The sequence below is a fragment of the Macaca nemestrina genome, chromosome 4 (genome assembly GCF_043159975.1).
Source record: "Macaca nemestrina isolate mMacNem1 chromosome 4, mMacNem.hap1, whole genome shotgun sequence".
Taxonomy (NCBI): Eukaryota; Metazoa; Chordata; class Mammalia; order Primates; family Cercopithecidae; genus Macaca; species Macaca nemestrina.
Window position 1 is genome coordinate 130,297,815 of NC_092128.1, and position 17,458 is coordinate 130,315,272.

At 48.2% G+C, this 17,458-nt stretch overlaps 1 protein-coding gene across 4 annotated transcripts in view; it reads left to right on the forward strand.

The window, feature by feature from the left end:
* The window catches only part of LOC139362909 (uncharacterized), a 51,788-nt gene extending 37,800 nt beyond the window's left edge, over positions 1-13,988 (forward strand). The window contains exons 3-7 of one of the 4 annotated variants that reach the window (XM_071095264.1): positions 3,280-3,482; positions 5,811-5,887; positions 7,389-7,591; positions 9,785-9,943; positions 13,877-13,988. In XM_071095264.1, the coding sequence (XP_070951365.1) occupies positions 3,280-3,482; positions 5,811-5,887; positions 7,389-7,591; positions 9,785-9,915 (614 nt within the window). In that variant the 3' untranslated portion in view covers positions 9,916-9,943; positions 13,877-13,988. Of the gene's footprint in view, positions 1-3,279; positions 3,483-5,810; positions 5,888-7,388; positions 7,592-9,784; positions 10,076-10,200; positions 11,043-13,876 lie in introns of those variants that run through there. The other 3 variants (XM_071095265.1, XM_071095263.1, XM_071095266.1) reach the window with 3 other exon arrangements.
* Positions 13,989-17,458: the final 3,470 nt, after the last annotated feature.

The window sequence follows — 17,458 nt, forward strand, 5'->3', positions numbered from 1 at the left end:
AGGGGCTCCTCTTACCTTATGCCGGGGGTCAGGTGTGGGGGGTGCTCTGCTATGATTCTCTGCACCAGCTCCCTGGAGGGCTGGATGAGGGCTAAGCGCTCCCTCAGAGAAGCTTTGAAAGGCACTGCCCCGCCCATGGCTCGCCGTGTCCTGGGAGGGAGACCCAACAGTCAGGCCAGCCAGGTTCGATGTCCTCGAGGTTAACATGCCTTACTGTCCCAGGTCTGCACAACATCCACCAACAGGAAGATGCTACCAAGAGCCCGTGCAACAGACAGGCTTTGCTGCTATGAGAGCAAGGCCTTGGAATAAACTTTTGAAGGTTTGCTTGAAAATAACATTAATAGGTCAGGTGCAGTGACTCATGCCCATAATCCCAAACACTTTGGGAAATTGAGGTGGGCAGATTGCCTGAAGCCAGGAGTTCAAGACCAGCCTGGCCAACGTGGTGAAACCACATCTCTACTAAAAAAAAAGGGCAAAAATTAGCCAGGCATGGTAGTACGTGCCTTTAATCCCAGCTACTTGGGAGGCTGAGGCAGGCGAATTGCTAGAACCCAGGAAGTGGAGGTTGCAGTGAACTGAGATCACACCACTGAACCCCACCCTGGACAACTGAGTGAGACTCCATCTCAAAAAAAAAAGAAAAAAAAAAGAAAAGTCACACGGCCTATCCATAGGTAGTTTTCTTGAAAGTCATGAGCTGTCATAAATCAAGAAAGAGACCAAAGGCTAAATGTTCTTCCATGAAGGGCAGTTTAAAACGAAATGGTGGCCAGGTGCGGTAGCTCATGCCTGTAATCCTAGCACTTTAGGAGGCCGAGGCAGGCAGATCATGAGGTCAGGAGATCGAGACCATCCTGGCCAACATTTTGAAACCCCATCTCTACTGAAAATACAAAAATTAGCTGGATGTGGTGGTGTGCGCCTGTAGTCCCGGCTATTTGGGAGGCAGAGGCAGGAGAATCGCTTAATAGACTGGAGAGGGGGAGGTTGCAGTGAGCTGAGATTGCACCATTACACTCCAGCTTGACTCCCTCTCAACAGAAAAAAAAAATGCACAGTAGGCTGGGTGTGGGGGCTTATGCCTGTAATCCTAGCACTTTGGGAGGCAGAGGCACGCAGATCACTTGAGCCCAGGAGTTCAAGACCAGCCTTGCCAACACAACAAAACCCCATCTCTACCAAAAATACAACAATTATCCAGGGATGGTGGTGTGTGCCTGTGGTCTCAGTTACTTGGGGGGCTGAGGTGGAAGGATACCCTGAGCCCAGAAGGTCAAGGCTGCAGTGAGCTGAGACCATGCCACAGAACTCCAGCCTGTGTGACAGAGTGAAACCCAGTCTCAAAAAAAAAACAAAAATTTTTTTTTAATTACTCCATTTAGCAGGAGCGCAGTTGCTGGTGCCTGTAATCACAGCACTTTGGGAGGCCAAGGCAGGTAGATCATTTGAGAACAAGAGTTAGAGACCAGCCTGGGCAACATGGTGAAATCACATCCCTTAAACAAACAAAAAATTAGCCGGGCACAACTGTGGTCCCAGCTACTTCGGAAGCTGAAGCACGATAATCGCATAAACTCGGGAGGTGGAGGTTGCAGTGAGCCGAGATTTTCGTCACTGCACTCTAGCTTGGGTGATACAGTGAGACACTCTCTCTGAACAAACAAAAACAAAAGATTATTTAATCAATCAACAATGACATCTTGAAATTGAGAACTCTTCCTTACTGTTCACTCAGCAGTGAGTTATATTTATTTATTTAGAGATGGAGTCTTGCTCTGTCACCCAAGCTAGAGTGCAATGGTGCCATCTCGGCTCACTGCAATCTCTGCCTCCCAGGTTCAAGAGACTCTCTTGCCTCAGCCTCCTGAGTAGCTGGGATTACAGGTGTGTGCCACCACACCCAACTAATTTTTGTATTTTTAGTAGAGGTGGGGTCTCACGATGTTGGCCAGGCTGGCCTCAAACTCCTGACCTCAAATGATCCACCTACCTCAGCCTCCCAAAGTGCTGGGATTACAGGCGTGGGTCACCGCGCCCAGCCAAGAAGTTCTTTTCAATACAGACTATATATAACTATGTTACCAAAGGTTAAAAATTTGATAGTGGGTTGATGAGGCATTTTTGTCATGCCAGCCTTTTTGTGGGCTAGCATATTTTGCACCGGCACTCTCAGCACATAGACATTTAATATCATGGCCTTACCTGAAACTCTGACTTGACTCCGTATTTTCAGACTGACCTAACTGATTGAATTTAGCAGCAATGTTTCCAGACACCTGCACTGACCAAACGATTCCAGTCATCATCATTTTTGGTTTCTCCCAGATCACAGGAGTGATAGTGAGTGGTGAATCCTTTTACAGAAACCAGACTTCTTCTAAGCTGGGCCACGGCTGTGATAAATCGGCTCCCAAGTGGACGGCCACAGTGATAAAGGAGTCAAAACCTGGTTCCAAGGCCCGCTTGCCACTTGTATGGCCTGTCTGTGCCCTCGGGATTATTGGGAGGAACAAATATTTGGAAACGGCCATTCCACCCCCTCCTGGAATCTTGCTTTCCGCCTCTCTACCAAGACTGGTGGAGTGTGCCTGCAGTCCCAGAATTTTGGGAGGTGGAGGTGGGAGGATCGTTTCAGCCCAGGAGTTCGAAAACAGCCTGGGCAACATAGCAAAATCCAGTCTTACAAATAAAAACATTTAAAAATGTAGTCGGGCGTGATGGCGCGTGCCTGTAGTGCCAGCTACTTGGGAGGCTGAGACAGAAGGATCGTTTGAGACCAGAAGTTGGAGGCTGCAGTGAGCTGAGATCGCGCCACTGCACTCCAGCCTGGGCGACAGAGTGAGACCCTGTCTCTAAAAGAAATAGGCCAGGCCGGGCGCGGTGGCTCACGCCTGTAATCCCAGCACTTTGGGAGGCCGAGGCGGACGGATCACGAGGTCAGGAGATCGAGACCATCCTGGCTAACAAGGTGAAACTCCGTCTCCATTAAAAATACAAAAAATTAGCCGGGCGTGTTGGCGGGTGCCTGTACTCCCAGCTACTTGGGAGGCTGAGGCAAGAGAATGGCCTGAACCTGGGAGGCAGAGCTTGCAGTGAGCCGAGATGCACTGCACTCCAGCCTGGGAGACAGAGCGAGACTCCGTCCCAAAAAAACAAAAACAAAAACAAAAACAAACAAACAAACAAACAAAAAAGAAAAGAAATAGAGAGGCCAACCCGGAAGAACCGCGTCTGCAGCCCGGGTTTTGTGGCTTCTCTCCGACGCCCTCCCAGTTGCAGACGCGCCCACTTTCAGCCCTGTGCGCCGGAAATGGCCGAGTCCCGTAGGCCCCTGCGGGTCGCTAGCCGTCGCCATGGAAACGACAGCGGCCAGGGAGTGCTCAGCTCAGACGCGCCAGCTCTGGTGGGCTCCGGCTGACTACGCCGCGGCAGACAACGATGCTGAAGGCCAAGATCCTCTTCGTGGGGCCTTAGAGGTGAGGCCCGGCCCGGCGCGGCAGAGGGAGCGGGGAGCGGGAAGCGGGTCTCCGGGCCTGGCGGAGCGCAGGTCGCCACCCCTCTGGTCTGTGCCTTGTTCCTGGAGGTGGGAACCCGGGCCCACCGCGCCCACCCCGGCTGGCGACCCTGGCCTTTCCGTGAATTCCGTGCTTTCAGACCTTGATTCCAGCCACTGCCCGGAGGAGATAGTGGAGGCAAGCCCGGTGTTAATGAGCCCCGAAGGCCCAAGGTACTGAGTGGCATCGTTGGAACCACAGCCTAAGTCTGGTGACTCTTTCCTTTGCCCCCGATATCCCCCTAATGAATGCGTCTGTGGATCTGGACTTTTGAGACAGGGACTCTCACTGTCGTTTATGCTGGAGTGCAGTGTTGTGATCATAGCTCACTGCAGCCTCGACTTTCCTGGGCTCAAGCAGTCCTCCTGCCTCAGCCTCGTGAGTACCTGGGACTACAGGCGTGCACCACCATGCCCGACTGAGTTTCTTGTTTTTGTTTTGTTTTGTTTTGAGACAGAGTCTCGCTCTGTCACCCAGGCTGGAGTGCAGTGCCTTGATCTTGGCCCATTGCAGCGTCTGCCTCCTGGGTTCAAGGGATTCTCCTGCCTCAGCCTCCTGAGTAGCTGGGATTACAGGCGCACACCACCACCCCTAGCTAATTTTTGTATTTTTTGTAGAAATGGGTTTTCACCATGTTGACCAGGCTGGTCTCTAACTCCTGACCTCAAGTGATCCGCCTGCCTCGACCTCCCAAAGTGCTGGGATTACAGGGATGAGCCACTGCGCCTGGCCTAAATTTGTTAATTATTTGTAGAGATAGGATCTCGCTATGTTGCTTAGTACCTAGGCTGGTCTCCAACTCCTGGGCTCAAACAGTCCTCCTGCCTCAGCCTCCCAAAGTTCTGGGATTACAGGCGTGAGCCATTGCTTGAGGCCTGAGCTTTTTACTATATGGTCCTGCAACCCTTGGCTATTAATGTGTGTGTCGGGGGAGTGATAGTGGGGAATCACATCTACATGTATACTTCACATCATCCACAGAAATAAAGCTCAGATGAACTAAAGCTAAATGCGTTAAAAATAAAAAATAATAAATAAAAAGTAAAAAGCCCAGGTGTGGCAGCTCATGCCTGTAATCCCAGCACTTTGTGAGGCCGAGGCTGGTGGATCACCTGAGGTCAGGAGTTCGAGACCAGCCTAACATGGTGAAACCCCATCTCTACTAAAACTACAAAAATTAGCCAGGCATGGTGGCACATGCCTGTAATCTCAGCTACTTGGGAAACTGAGGTAGGAGAATCACTTGAATCCGGGAGGCAGAGGTTGCAGTGAGCCAAGATCGCACCATTGCACTCCAGCCTGGACAACAAGAGCGAAACTGTCTTAAGTCCTAGGCCAGGCACAGTGGCTAACTCCTGCCTGCACTTTGGGAGGCCAAGGTGGGGAGCTCACTTGTGCTCAGGCATTCAAGACCAGCCTGGGCAAGATACGGAAATGCCATCTCTACAATACAAAAATTAGCCGGGCATGGTGGCGCACACCTGTAGTCCCAGCTGCTCAGGAGCCTGAGCCAGGAGGATCACTTGAGCCCTGTAGATGCAGGCTGCGGTGAGCTATGATTGCGTTGCTCCACTCCAGCCGGGGCAACAGAGTAAGACCCTGTCTCAAAAAAAAAAAAAAAAAGCAATGTGGCAATGTGTATTACTCATATAATTGAGGTGGAGAAGCAGCTCCATGTGAGATTGTGAGACAACTAGTCACAAGTCCCTAGGCTGACTTGATCCTCTGTGTGACCTAAAAACTCCTTGGCCAGGCTCAGGGGCTCATATCTATAATTCTAGCACTTTGGGAGGCCAAGGCAGGTGGATCACCTGAGGTCAGGAGTTCCAGATCAACCTGATTAATATGGTGAAACCCGGTCTCTATTAAAACTACAAAAATTAGCTGGGTGTGGTGGCACATGCCTGTAATCCCAGCTACTCAGGAGACTGAGGCAGGAGAATTGCATGAACCCAGGAGGCAGAGGTTGTGGTGAGCCAAGATCGCTCCATTGCACTACAGCCTGGGCAACAAGAGAGAAACTCCATCTCAAAAAAAAAAGAACTCCTTAATCCCATGCTCCCTGGGCCCCAGACCAGGCTGTGGCCACCATCCTAGAGCAGGAGAGTGACGTCGTAACCACCCCAGTGATCTCACGGTGCCCGTTACCTCTACTGCATCACACCGATTCCAGGCCACCTCTTGGGGTGCTCTTTTTGGTTTTCTTTTCTGCCTTTCAGCAAAGACCTTTATTTGCTCTCATTTTCACAGAGTGGAAAAACTGTTCTGGCCAACGTTCTGACAGAATCTTCTGACATCACTGAATACAGCCCAACCCAAGGAGTGAGGTGAGCCCTGACAAATCTGTGTCCCAAAGAGTGCCCAACTGGCTGGGCAGGGAGGCTCATGCCTCTAATCTCAGCGCTCTGGGAGGCCAAAGCAGGAGGATTACTTGAACTTTGGGCAATATAGGGACACCCCATCTCAACTAAAAATAAAACATTAGCCAAGTGTGTTGGCATGTGTCTGTAGTCTCAGCTACATGGTAGACTGAAGCAGGAGGATCACTTGAAGCCCGGAGTTGGAGGCTGCAGTGAGCTATGATTGTGCCACAGCACTCCATCCTGGGTGACAGAGTGAGACCCTGGCCAGGGTCGGTGGCTCACGCCTGTCATCCCAGCACTTTAGGAGACCAAGGCAGGTGGATCACCTGAGGAGAAGAGTTCGAGACCAGCGTAGCCAACATCACGAAACCCCGTCTCTACTAAAAATACAAAAAATTAGTCAGCATGGTGATGGGCACCTGTAATCCCAGCTACTTTGGAGGCTGAGGCAGGAGAATTGCATGAACCCGGGAGGCAGATGTTGCAGTGAGCCAAGATCGCGCCATTGCACTCCAGCCTGGGCAATAGAGTGAGGCTCTGTCTCAAAAAACAAAACAAAACAAAAAAATCAGCTGTCCACCAGGCACCATGGAGTTGGGCCTGGCATGTTTCCTGGCACGTATGAGAAGCTTGATAAATTATTTGCTGACATGCATTGCTTTATACACTTTAGTGATTAGGCTATGATGCAGTTAGCAGTCATCAACCTTGGCCAGGCGTGGTAGCTCACGCCTGTAATCCCAGCACTTTTGGAGGCCGAGGCAGGCAGATTACCTAAGGTTAGGAGTTCAAGACCAGCCTGTCCAACATGATGAAATCTCATTTTAAAAATAAATATATAAATAAATAGGGGCCAGGCACCATGGAACACACCTGTAATCTAGTACTTTGGGAGGATGAGGCAGGCAGATCACCTGAACTCAGAAGTTTGAGACCAGCCCGGCCAACATAGTGAAAACCCAGTCTCTACTAAAAATATAAAACTTAGCCCAGTGTGGTGGTATGCACCTATAATCCCAGCTACGTCAGGAGGCTGAGGCACGAGAATTGCTTGAACCTGGGAGATGTAGGTTTCAGTGAGTCAAGATCGTGCTACTGCACTCCAGCCTGGGCAATAGAGCCAGACACTTGTGTCAAATAATCATAATAATAAAATTTTTTTTAAATGAAGAAATCAGCCTTTACAAAAAATAAAATTGACCTGATATGGAGCACACCCGTAGTCCTAGCTACTCAGGAGGCTGAGGCAGAAGGACCACTTGGGCCCACATTGGAGGCTGCAGTGAGTTATGATCCCACAACTGCACTACAGCCTGAGAGACAGAGCAAGACCCTGTCTCTTAAATAAAAAAAAAAAAAAAGGAAGTCATGGACCAACTTTTAATACTAAGATATTCTTTTTAAAGTCCACAGTTAGAAACCAGAATAACCTAAATTTCCCCCTTGTTCCTTTTCTTCCTCACAGGTTTGAGTCCTGCTGGCCAGCCCTGATGAAGGATGCTCACGGAGTAGTGATCGTCTTCAGTGCTGACATCCCAAGCCACCGGAAGGAAATGGAGATGTGGTATTCCTGCTTTGTCCAGCAGCAGTCGTTACAGGACACACAGTGTATGCTAATTGCACACCACAAACCAGGCTCTGGAGATGATAAAGGAAGCCGGTCTCTGTGTAAGGAAACTGGAATTTCTCTTCCTCTTTTGTCTTGAACATTTTGGACACCTACATATTGCCCCATGTCCTAGAAACCAGCAGCTCTGTCCAGTTACTGAGCACCTATGTACCCTAGGCAATTGTTGCCCTCTCCATGTGAGTCAGAATTGCCAGGTCTGGCCAGGTGCAGTGGCTCATGCCTGTAATCCCAGCACTTTGGGAGGCCGAGGCAGGTGGATCACCTGAGGTCAGGAGTTTGAGAGCAGCCTGGCCAACATGGTGAAACCCTGTCTCTACTGAAAATACAAAAATTAGCTAGGCATGGTGGCAGGCACCTGTAATCCCAGCTACTCAGGAGGCTAAGGCAGGAGAATTGTTTGAACCCTGGAGGTGGAGGTTGCAGTGAACTATTTCACCACTATACTTCAGTCTGGGTGACACAGCAAGACACCATCTCAGGAAAAAAAAAAAAAAAAAAACAAGGCCAGTTACGGTGACTCACACCTATAATCCCAGCACTTTGGGAGGCCAAGGCAGGTGGATAGTCTAAGGTCAGGAGTTCGAGACCAGCCTGACCAAATTAGTGAAACCCCATCTCTACTAAAGATATTTTAAAAATTAGCTGGGCATGGTGGCACACACTTGAAATTCTCTGAGCCAGGAGAATTGCTTGAACCTGGGAGGTGGAGGTTACAGTGAACGGAGATCACATCACACCATTGTACTCATCCTGGTCGGCAGAGTGAGACTGTCTCAAAAAAAAAAAAAAAAAAAGGCGTGGTGCGGTGCCTCACGCCTATAATCCCAGCACTTTGGGAGGCCGAGGCAGGCGCATCATGGGGTCAGGAGATCGAGACCATCCTGGCTAACATGACGAAACCCCGTCTGTACTAAAAATACAAAAAATTAGCCGGGCGTGGTGGCACGCGCCTGTAGTCCCAGCTACTTGGGAGGCTGAGGCAGGAGAATTGCTTGAACCCGGGAGGCGGGGGTTGCAGTGAGCTGAGATCGCACCATTGCACTCCAGCCTGGGTGACTGAGGGAGACTCCATCTCTGAATAAATAAATAAATAAAGTACTGTGTTACTGTGTGCTTGAATGAGAGTAAATATGTGCTTGTGTGTGAGTCTGAGTGCCTGTGGGAGTCTGTGAGGGGAGTGACTGTATGTGTATGGGTGAGGGTGAGGGTGAGGGTGAGGGGAGTGGTGGGAGAAGACAAGGTGCCCTTTCAGGCCAGCTCAAAGAGTTTGGCTTCATCTTACAGGCATTACTGTGCCACTGACAGATTTTCACTGCAGATTAATGTGGCCAGAACTACATTTTAGAAAAACCCTTCTGACATCAACTTGGGGGCTGGACTGGGAGGAGAAGAAGACAAAGGGGATTAGGGGAGAGACCGCTGTAGTCCTGATGAGGCCATGGGAGGAGAAAAGACCCTATGGGCAGAGAAGAAAATGGAGGACTCATAGATTCTCCTCTATGTCTAACTTGATGCTGATGCTGTATGAGCTTCCTGTTGCTGCTGTTGCCAATTACCACAAACTTAGTGGCGTCAATTAGGAGAAATTAACTCTCTCATACTTCAGGAGGCCAGCAGTCTGGAATCAGCATCACTGAGCCAAAATCAAAGTGTCATCAAGGCCACATGGCCTCCAGAGGCTCCAAGGGAGAATCCCTGTCTTGCCCCCTGGTGGCTGCTGTCCTTTGCTTTGTGGCTGCTGTCATCACCCCAGCCTTCAAGGCCATCTCTACTCGGTCCCCACATTGCCTTCTCTATGTGTCTGTCTCAGATTTCCCTCCCTCTCTCTTATGCTATTCTTTTTTTTTTTTGAGATGGAGTCTCACACTGTTGCCAGGCTGGAGTGCAGTGGCGCCATCTTGGCTCACTGCAAGCTCCACCCTCCAGGTTCAGGCGATTCTCTTGCCACCGCCTCCCAAGTAGCTGGGATTACAATTATCTGCCACTAGGCTCGGCTAATTTTTGTATTTTTAATGGAGACAGGGTTTCACCATGTTGGCCAGGCTGGTCTTGAACTCCTGACCTCAAGTGATCCAACCACCTCAGCCTCCCAAAGTGCTGGGATTACAGGCATGTGCCACTGCACCTGGCCCTTCATTTTCAAATATGCTGAATGATAGGATTTAATTAAAAGAGACATGATTAAACATCATCATGATAGCCAAAACAACCTTTGAAAAATTATTTTACAGTAGCGGTTCTCCAAGTGAAGTTCCTGGACCAGCAACAATCAGCATTATCCAGGAAATGTGAATCTTCAGGCCCTACCCAGATCTGTGGAAGCAGAAACTCTTGGAGTAGAGCTCAACAATCTGTGGGTTAAGAAGTCCTCTGGGTAATTCAAATGCATGGTAAGGTTGTGAGTCACTGTTGCCCACTGTTGTATCTCCCCTCACACCTTAAACTCCGTTGCATTATGAATGGGTCTGACACCCTCCCACATGTGAGAACCTGACTGTTTACAAAGGAAGAGCTTTCCCACCCACTGGCTCATTTGTTCTGATTGACACCCAGGCGGCCACACAGCCCTCTTAGCTACTTCTTATTGTTTCCTGTCTTTAAAATCTATCTCATGGAGTTTTCATCAAGTTATAATTCTACCTAGCAGAAGATTACAGGAGAAGAGGTAGAATGAGAAATGCGAGTGGGAGAGCTTCATGAGAAAAAGGACAAGAGATGGAGAGAGGTATTTGGTTGATTTTTGCCAGCTGTTGCAGTCTCTTTCTCATTTATCTGTCATATTTATGTATCTGTCAATGTATGTATGTATGTATGATCTATCTGTCTATCATCTCTATTATCTATCTATCTATCTATCTATCTATCTATCTATCTATCTATCTATCTATCCATCTATCTATCTACCTACCTGTATTAGTCTGTTCTCAAGCTGCTATGAAGAAATACCTGAGACTGGTTAAAGAAAAGAGGTTTGATTCACAGTTCCACATGGCTGGGGAGGCCTCAGGAAACTTACAATCATGGCAGAAGGCACCTCTTCACAGGACAGCAGGAGAGAAAAAGAGTGAAAGCAGGGGAAATGCACGATGCTTATAAAACCATCAGATCTTGTGAGACTCACTCATTATCACGAGAACTGCATGGGGAAAGCTTCTCCCATGATTCAATTACCTCCACCTGGTCCCGTCCTTGACATGTGGGGATTATTGGGATTACACTTCAAAGTGAGATTTAGGTGGGGACACAGAGCCAAATCATCTATCTATCTATCTATCTATCTATCTATCTATCTATCATCTATCTATCATCTATCTATCTGTCCTATTTATCGTCTCTATTATCTATGCTATTTATCATCTGTATTATGATCTATTTATCTGTATATCATCTATCCATCTATTATCTGTTATCTCTCTGTTTGTCTACCTGCCTTTCTTCTATTTATCTAAGTATCCTAATGTGTGTCCTTCTGTTAGTCTATCTGTCCCTCCGTGTACCTGTCTCTTTGACTGTCAACCTATATGTCTGTATGTGTATCTATTCATGTATTTGCATTTTTTTTTTGAGACAGAGTCTCACTGTGTTGCCCAGGCTGGACTCAAACTCCTAGCCTCAAGCAATCCTCCTGTCTTGGCCTCTCAAAATGCTGGGATTATAGGTAGGAGCCACTGTGCCAAGCTCCCCTTGGTTTTAGACAACCCCAGACTTCTCTGCTTGACTCCAAGGTCATGTATCATCTAGGTTCCACTGGTGTCTCCAATCCCCTGTTCTCTCACTCATTGTGCTCCAGCCACACTGGCCTGTTTCTCAGAGCAGGATGAGGAGCAAGACCAGATTGAGGATTGAGAGCTGGGGTCCTTGTCTGCAGGAGGAGGGTCCCCAGGATAGGGCAAGTAGAAAGGAAATGAGCTCACCTACTGCTGACTTGAGGGGATATGAGGCCAGGGATCCTGGTGAGCTCTGAACTCCCCTTCATCCTGATTATACCTCACAGGGTCCATGACTGTAGTTTGGTCCTAAAAATGCAAACAGAGGGCCGGGCAAGATGACTCACACCTGTATAATTCCAGTGTTTTGGGAGGCTGAGGTGGGAGGATCGCTTGAGCCCAGGCATTCACAACCAGCCTGGGCAATGTACTGAGACCTCATCTCTAAATAAATTTTTTAAAATTAGCCAAGTGTGGTGGCATACACCTGTATTCCCAGCTACTTGGGAGACTGAGGTGGGAGGATTGCTTGAGCCCAGGAGTTGGAGACTGCAGTAAGCTATGATTGCACCACTGCACTCCAGCTTGGGTGACACAGTAAGACCCTGTCTCGAAGAACAAAAATGCAAACAGGAAGAATGAGATCATACCGAACACTGGTTTTTCCAGGGCTGCTGTCATCAAGAATGTGAACTGAGTCTGATTGTGGAGCTCTTCCCTTCAGTAAGCAATAATTAAACACCTGTGATGCACACAGCATCAGGCTAGAGCTGAAGACATATATCCCATCCATTCACTCATTTGTTCATTAGTCCACAAATTCTTACTGAGCATCTTCTATGCATCAGGTATCAGTTTAGGTGCTTGGGTGTATTAGTCTGTTCTCATGCTGCTGATAAAGACATACCTGAGACTGGGTAATTTATAAAGAAAAAGAGGTTTAATGGACTCACAGTTCTACATGGCTGGGGAGACTTCGCAATCATGGCAGAAGGCGAAAGGCATGTCTCACATGGCAGCAGGCAAGAGAGAGCTTGTGCAGGGAAACTCCTGTTTATAAAACCATTAGATCTCATGAGACTTATTCACTATCATGGGAACAGTAGGGGAAAGACCCACCCCCATGATTCAATTACCTTCCACTGGCCCATTCCCATGACACATGGGAATTATGGGAGCTACAATTCAAGATGAGATTTGGGTGGGGACACAGCCAAAACATATCACTGGAATATGTCTGTGAGCAAAATAAAGATTTCCATTCACAAGGAGCTTACAGAGTGAGTGGAGAGAGAATAAATCTCCACTTAAAACAATAGATATAAATATGATACATTTTTATAATATGATAAATGTAATAAAGATATATTAATATATAATATAAAAATACAATAAATATAGTAAATAAATTCATGTATAATAAATTATTCTGGGTAACATAGAAAGCACAGCAGGGTAACAGGAGTGCAGGGGTGAGGTGCAGTTTTACATACAGTAGATAGGGTAGGCCTTGCTGAGAAAGTGACATTTGAGGAAAGTCTAACTGGAGGTGAATGAGTGATCCAGGCTGCTCTATGGCGGAAGAGCATTTAGGCAGACCCACCAGCCTTTGCAAAGGCTTTAGCACCCTAAAGATTTATTGAAAATCACTGACGTAAGGCAGATTGATTAATAGGAGAAAAGGCATACAAATGTATTTAACATATATACACAAGAACCTTCAGAATAAAGACCCAACCTCCCAATGAGTTACAGAAGATTATATGCCACGTTGGCGGGGTGCAATGGCTCATGCTTGTAATCCTAGCACTTTGGGAGGACCAGGCAGGAGGACTGTTTGAGGTCAGGAGTTCAAGACCAGAAGCTTGTAGACTTGGAGGGTTACAGAAAGAATGGGGGCCTGGATCCTGGTAAAACAGGTTATGGGAAAGGAGCACGGAGAATAATTCTGTTGAGGGGATTACTAGAGAGAATGAATGGATTGGGGAACTTGTTAATAGTTCTCTTTGGAATTTAAATGATCCTTGGAGACAATCTTTATACTTGTAAAAGGGTCTATTCAGGTGTGGTTACGTCTTGGTCTCCTTTTCTGCAATAGACAATGAGATAGAGAAGGGAAGGAAAAACAGCTGTTCTCCCTCATGGTTCTGGATCTCAGGCAGATAAAGGAATTGCAGCTTCTCGGGTATGGAGGTGGGGAGGCCAGAGAGACCTTGAAGCGCCTTCATTTCAGCATGTCTAAATGCCATATTTTGGGACATTGGTTTCTGAGCCAGTGGGTGTGAGAGACAAGAGGCAGAACAACCATACTGAGAGTGTTCCAGTAGGCAGTCAGGTGGACATGAGCACGGCAGGAGAGGACACCCCCACTCCAAACCCAGCAACGTCAGGCGGCCAGCAGGTGATGGGCAGGTGGGTGGCTGTTACGCTGTCTCTCTAAAATATAACTGGTCGCAGCCAGTGCCAGGGAGAGGCAGTTTCCCCATAGACAGGAAAAACCTGAAACTGGTGATTAGCAGCTTCCCAATGAGACCTCAGGAGTTGGGTGAGTGGGCCCAAGCATGCACCCTAAGGGGCAAAATGGCCAAGCTTCACTAGTATATGACCTTCTTCTAGGAAAACTTGATTGATAAGGGAAGAACGCCTTAAGTGGGCATGCGTACAATTTCAGGAAACACACTGTGCACGCGGCCCCTCCCAGATGCTGGAAGGCCACTGTGCATGTGGAGAGCCTACCCTACGGGAAGAATCAGGGGAGAAGGAATGCAACCCTCCGGAAGCAGGCCAACCTATAAAACCCCAAGTCTAAGGTCAAACTGCACTTGCTCTCGTCACTTGTGTGGTCCTCTTCCAAGTGTACTTTACTTCCTTCCGTTCCTGCTGTAAAGCTTTTTAATAAGCTTTCATTCCTGCTCTAAAACTTTCCTCAATGTCTTCCTGTGCCTTATGTCCCTTGGTAGAATTCTTTCTTCCGAGGAGGCAAGAATTGAGGTTGCTGTAGACCCATGTGGATTCGTGGCTGCTAACAAAAGTGCCCCATGTACAGAGACTCCATGTATCTTGTTCACCTACTGTGTGCTTGGCACGTCGTAGGTGCTCATTAAATATTTCTGAAATGAATTAATCCATAGGATGTGGCTACTGATTGAATGTGGGGCAAGAGAGAAAGAACACAATGAGGAGAAGGCCATCCATTGCAGTAAAGACTCAAGCTACACTCAGGAGAAGTAGGAAATGAAGGAGAGAGGCAAACAAATGAAAACCAGAAAACAAAGGGGAACTAGAAATAAGAAGACAAAAACTCAACCACACATGACCAAAGACATGCGCTCTGACCCCCAGCTGGGACTTCTAGACCAGTGGGGTGTGGAGACCTGCATACTTCAAAGCTGAGTTTTTCTATAGAAAAGAACCCTAACCCGAGAGCCAGACTTCTTGGGTTGGAATCCCAGCTGAACCCTCTGCTAGTTGTGTGATTTTGGGCAAATATCTCATCACTGTCAGTGCCTCAGTTTCCCGGGGTGATTGTGAGGATGAAGAAAACAATACTTGCATAGGGCTTATGGCAGCACCTAGCATATAACAAGTGTCTGATGCACTTAGCTGCTCCTGTTAATTATTATTATTTTGAGATGGAGTCTTGCTCTGTTGCTCAGGCTGGAGTACAGTGGTGTGATCTTGGCTCACTGCAGTCTCCACCTCCTGGGTTCAAGCAATTCTCCTATGTCAGCCTCCTGAGTAGCTAGAATTACAGGTGTGTGCCACCACGCCTGGCTATTATTTATTTATTTAGTAGAGACGGGGTTTCACCATGTTGGCCAGGCTGGTCTCGAACTCCTGACCTTGTGATCCGCCCACCTCAGCCTCCCAAAGTGTTGGGATTACAGGCGTGAGCCATGGCACCTGATTGTTAATTGTTATTACAAGAGAAGAGAGCCCAGTGCAAAGTGTAGAGGCATGGGACATCAACATAGGGCCACGGTGGGCTGATGGCTGCCAGAGGCTGTGGCTATGGGTTGCAGCCATTGGTTCTGTCTGTCCTTGAACTCAACGTCCCAGGACAGATTGATGGGGCCAAGCAGTCTGCAGGACTGGGAGGCAGGAAGCAGCTTCTAGGTGTGTCAGAAGAAAGAAAAAGTGAGAAGGAAAATGACTGTTAATGAGCAGAAAAGGGGCCAGGTGTGGTGGCTCATGCCTGTAAGCCCAGCACTTTTGGGAGGCTGAGGTGGGTGGATGGCTTGAGCCCGGGAGTTTGAGACCAGTATGGGCAACATAGTGAGAAGCCATCTCTACAGAAGATTTTAGAAGTTAGCCAGGCATGGGTGTGTGCGCCTGTAGTCCCAGATACTTGGGAAGTTGAGGCAGGAAGACTGCTTGAGGCTGGGAGTTCGAGAACAGCGTGGGCAACATAGTGAGACACCATCTTTAAAAATAAAAATGAAAACATTAGCCAGGAGTGGTGGAGCACACCTGTAGTGCCAGCTACTTGGGAGGCTGAGAAGGGAGGATCGCTTGAGCCCAGGAATTCGAGGCTGCCATGAGTTGTGATCGCACCACTCCACTCCAGCCTGGGAGACAGAGCAAGATCCTGTCTCTAAATAAAAACATGCATTAATTAAGTGGGAGAAAAGGGCTAGGCTCCTGAGCCCTGAGGATGGCAAGGAAATGAACCCATGGCTTGTGTAGTGAGGGTATTTCTTGAAGGAGCAGAACAAACTTGCCCAGGCAGGTCAGCAGCTAAACTTCCCGAATGCCCAAGGGGTGGAAAACACTCCAGAGCTATGATTTCAACCAACAGCCTGAGCAGATGGGTTCAATAAAGCCAACGGTTATTTACATCAATGTGAACACTGCCTGTGTTTATTTCTGGCTCCTGGGGTCTGGAAAGGAAAAGGAATGACTGAAACAAGGAACGTGCTGAAAGGCAAAAACTGTACAATCTAACAAGAAAAAAAAAATGTCATGCTTAACGTAATCTCTTTCATCCCGGGGCCTCCGAGGGCTCAGTGAGGGGATCTGGTAAGCCCTGCAGAGATCTGACTCATGTCAGCTGGGATCCCAGGAGAGGGCCCTGGGAATCACTGTCTTATGGTCTGGGGAACATGGGTCTGGGAATCGGGGGAGAGTAGAAGGGATGCCTACTCAAGTTTGTGTCGCGGTTCAAATCTTGCCCCACCCTTTACTAGCTGTATGACACGGGGCAAGACCGGAATCAATCTGTGCTTCCGGGACCAGGCGTGGTGGTGCAGTCCTGTAATCCCAGCACTTTGTGAGGCTGAGTTGGGAGGATCACTTGAGGTTGGGAGTTCAAGACCAGCCTGGGCAACATAGTGACATCCTCCTCTCTACAACAAATAATAAAAATTAGCCAGGTGTGGCTGCACACACCTGTAGATCCATGACTCGGGAAGCTGAGGAAGGAAGATTGTTTGAGCCCAGGAGTTTGAGGCTGCAGTGAGCTATGATTGCACCACTGCACACCAGCTTGGGTGACAGAGCAAGACCCTTTCTCTTAGAAAAATTCTGTACTTCTGTTCCCACATCTGCAAAGGGAGCACAGTAATGAAACATCCCTCGGAGGGTGACAGGACTTGCTATTACAGTTAGGGAAGTCTCATTTGGTCCTGTGGTGGAGGGACCTTCTTTGCCTCCTTGACAAATTCATGCCACTGTAGGCATCTCCTGGGGGAACGTAGGACTCACAGACCAACCTTGCACCAGCTTTTGTCTGGCTGTTTCCAGGATTTGGGAGTAAGAAAATGCAACCTGATATTGCTCCTAGCTGATGTGCCAAGCAGGCAAATATAGGATCTAAGATGAGGAAATCTAGTCTCTAAGCCAATTCAAGCTCCCAGAGGCAGGGCTGGACTATGCTGGTTTAATGGGGAAACAGAGCCCAGCCTGACAGCTTGTCAGAGGCACTTGGGATATTATCAGTATTGCTCCTGGTTTTAGAAAGTGCTGTGGGATTTCTGGCTAAACTATGCTGTGTGTCCACGGGAAATACTGTTTTTCTCTCCATGCAAGGGAGCCTGGAACTGCCTCTCTTCTCCCATGTGAACAAATGGGAATGCCCTGGAGAGAGGCCATCAGGAGAGGAGGGCTGAGTCTCCCATAAATCAGGAGGTTCCATAAATCTCTGAACTCCTACTTTTCTCAGGGGAGAAGAAAAAAAAATTACAAGAGCATACAGGGTTT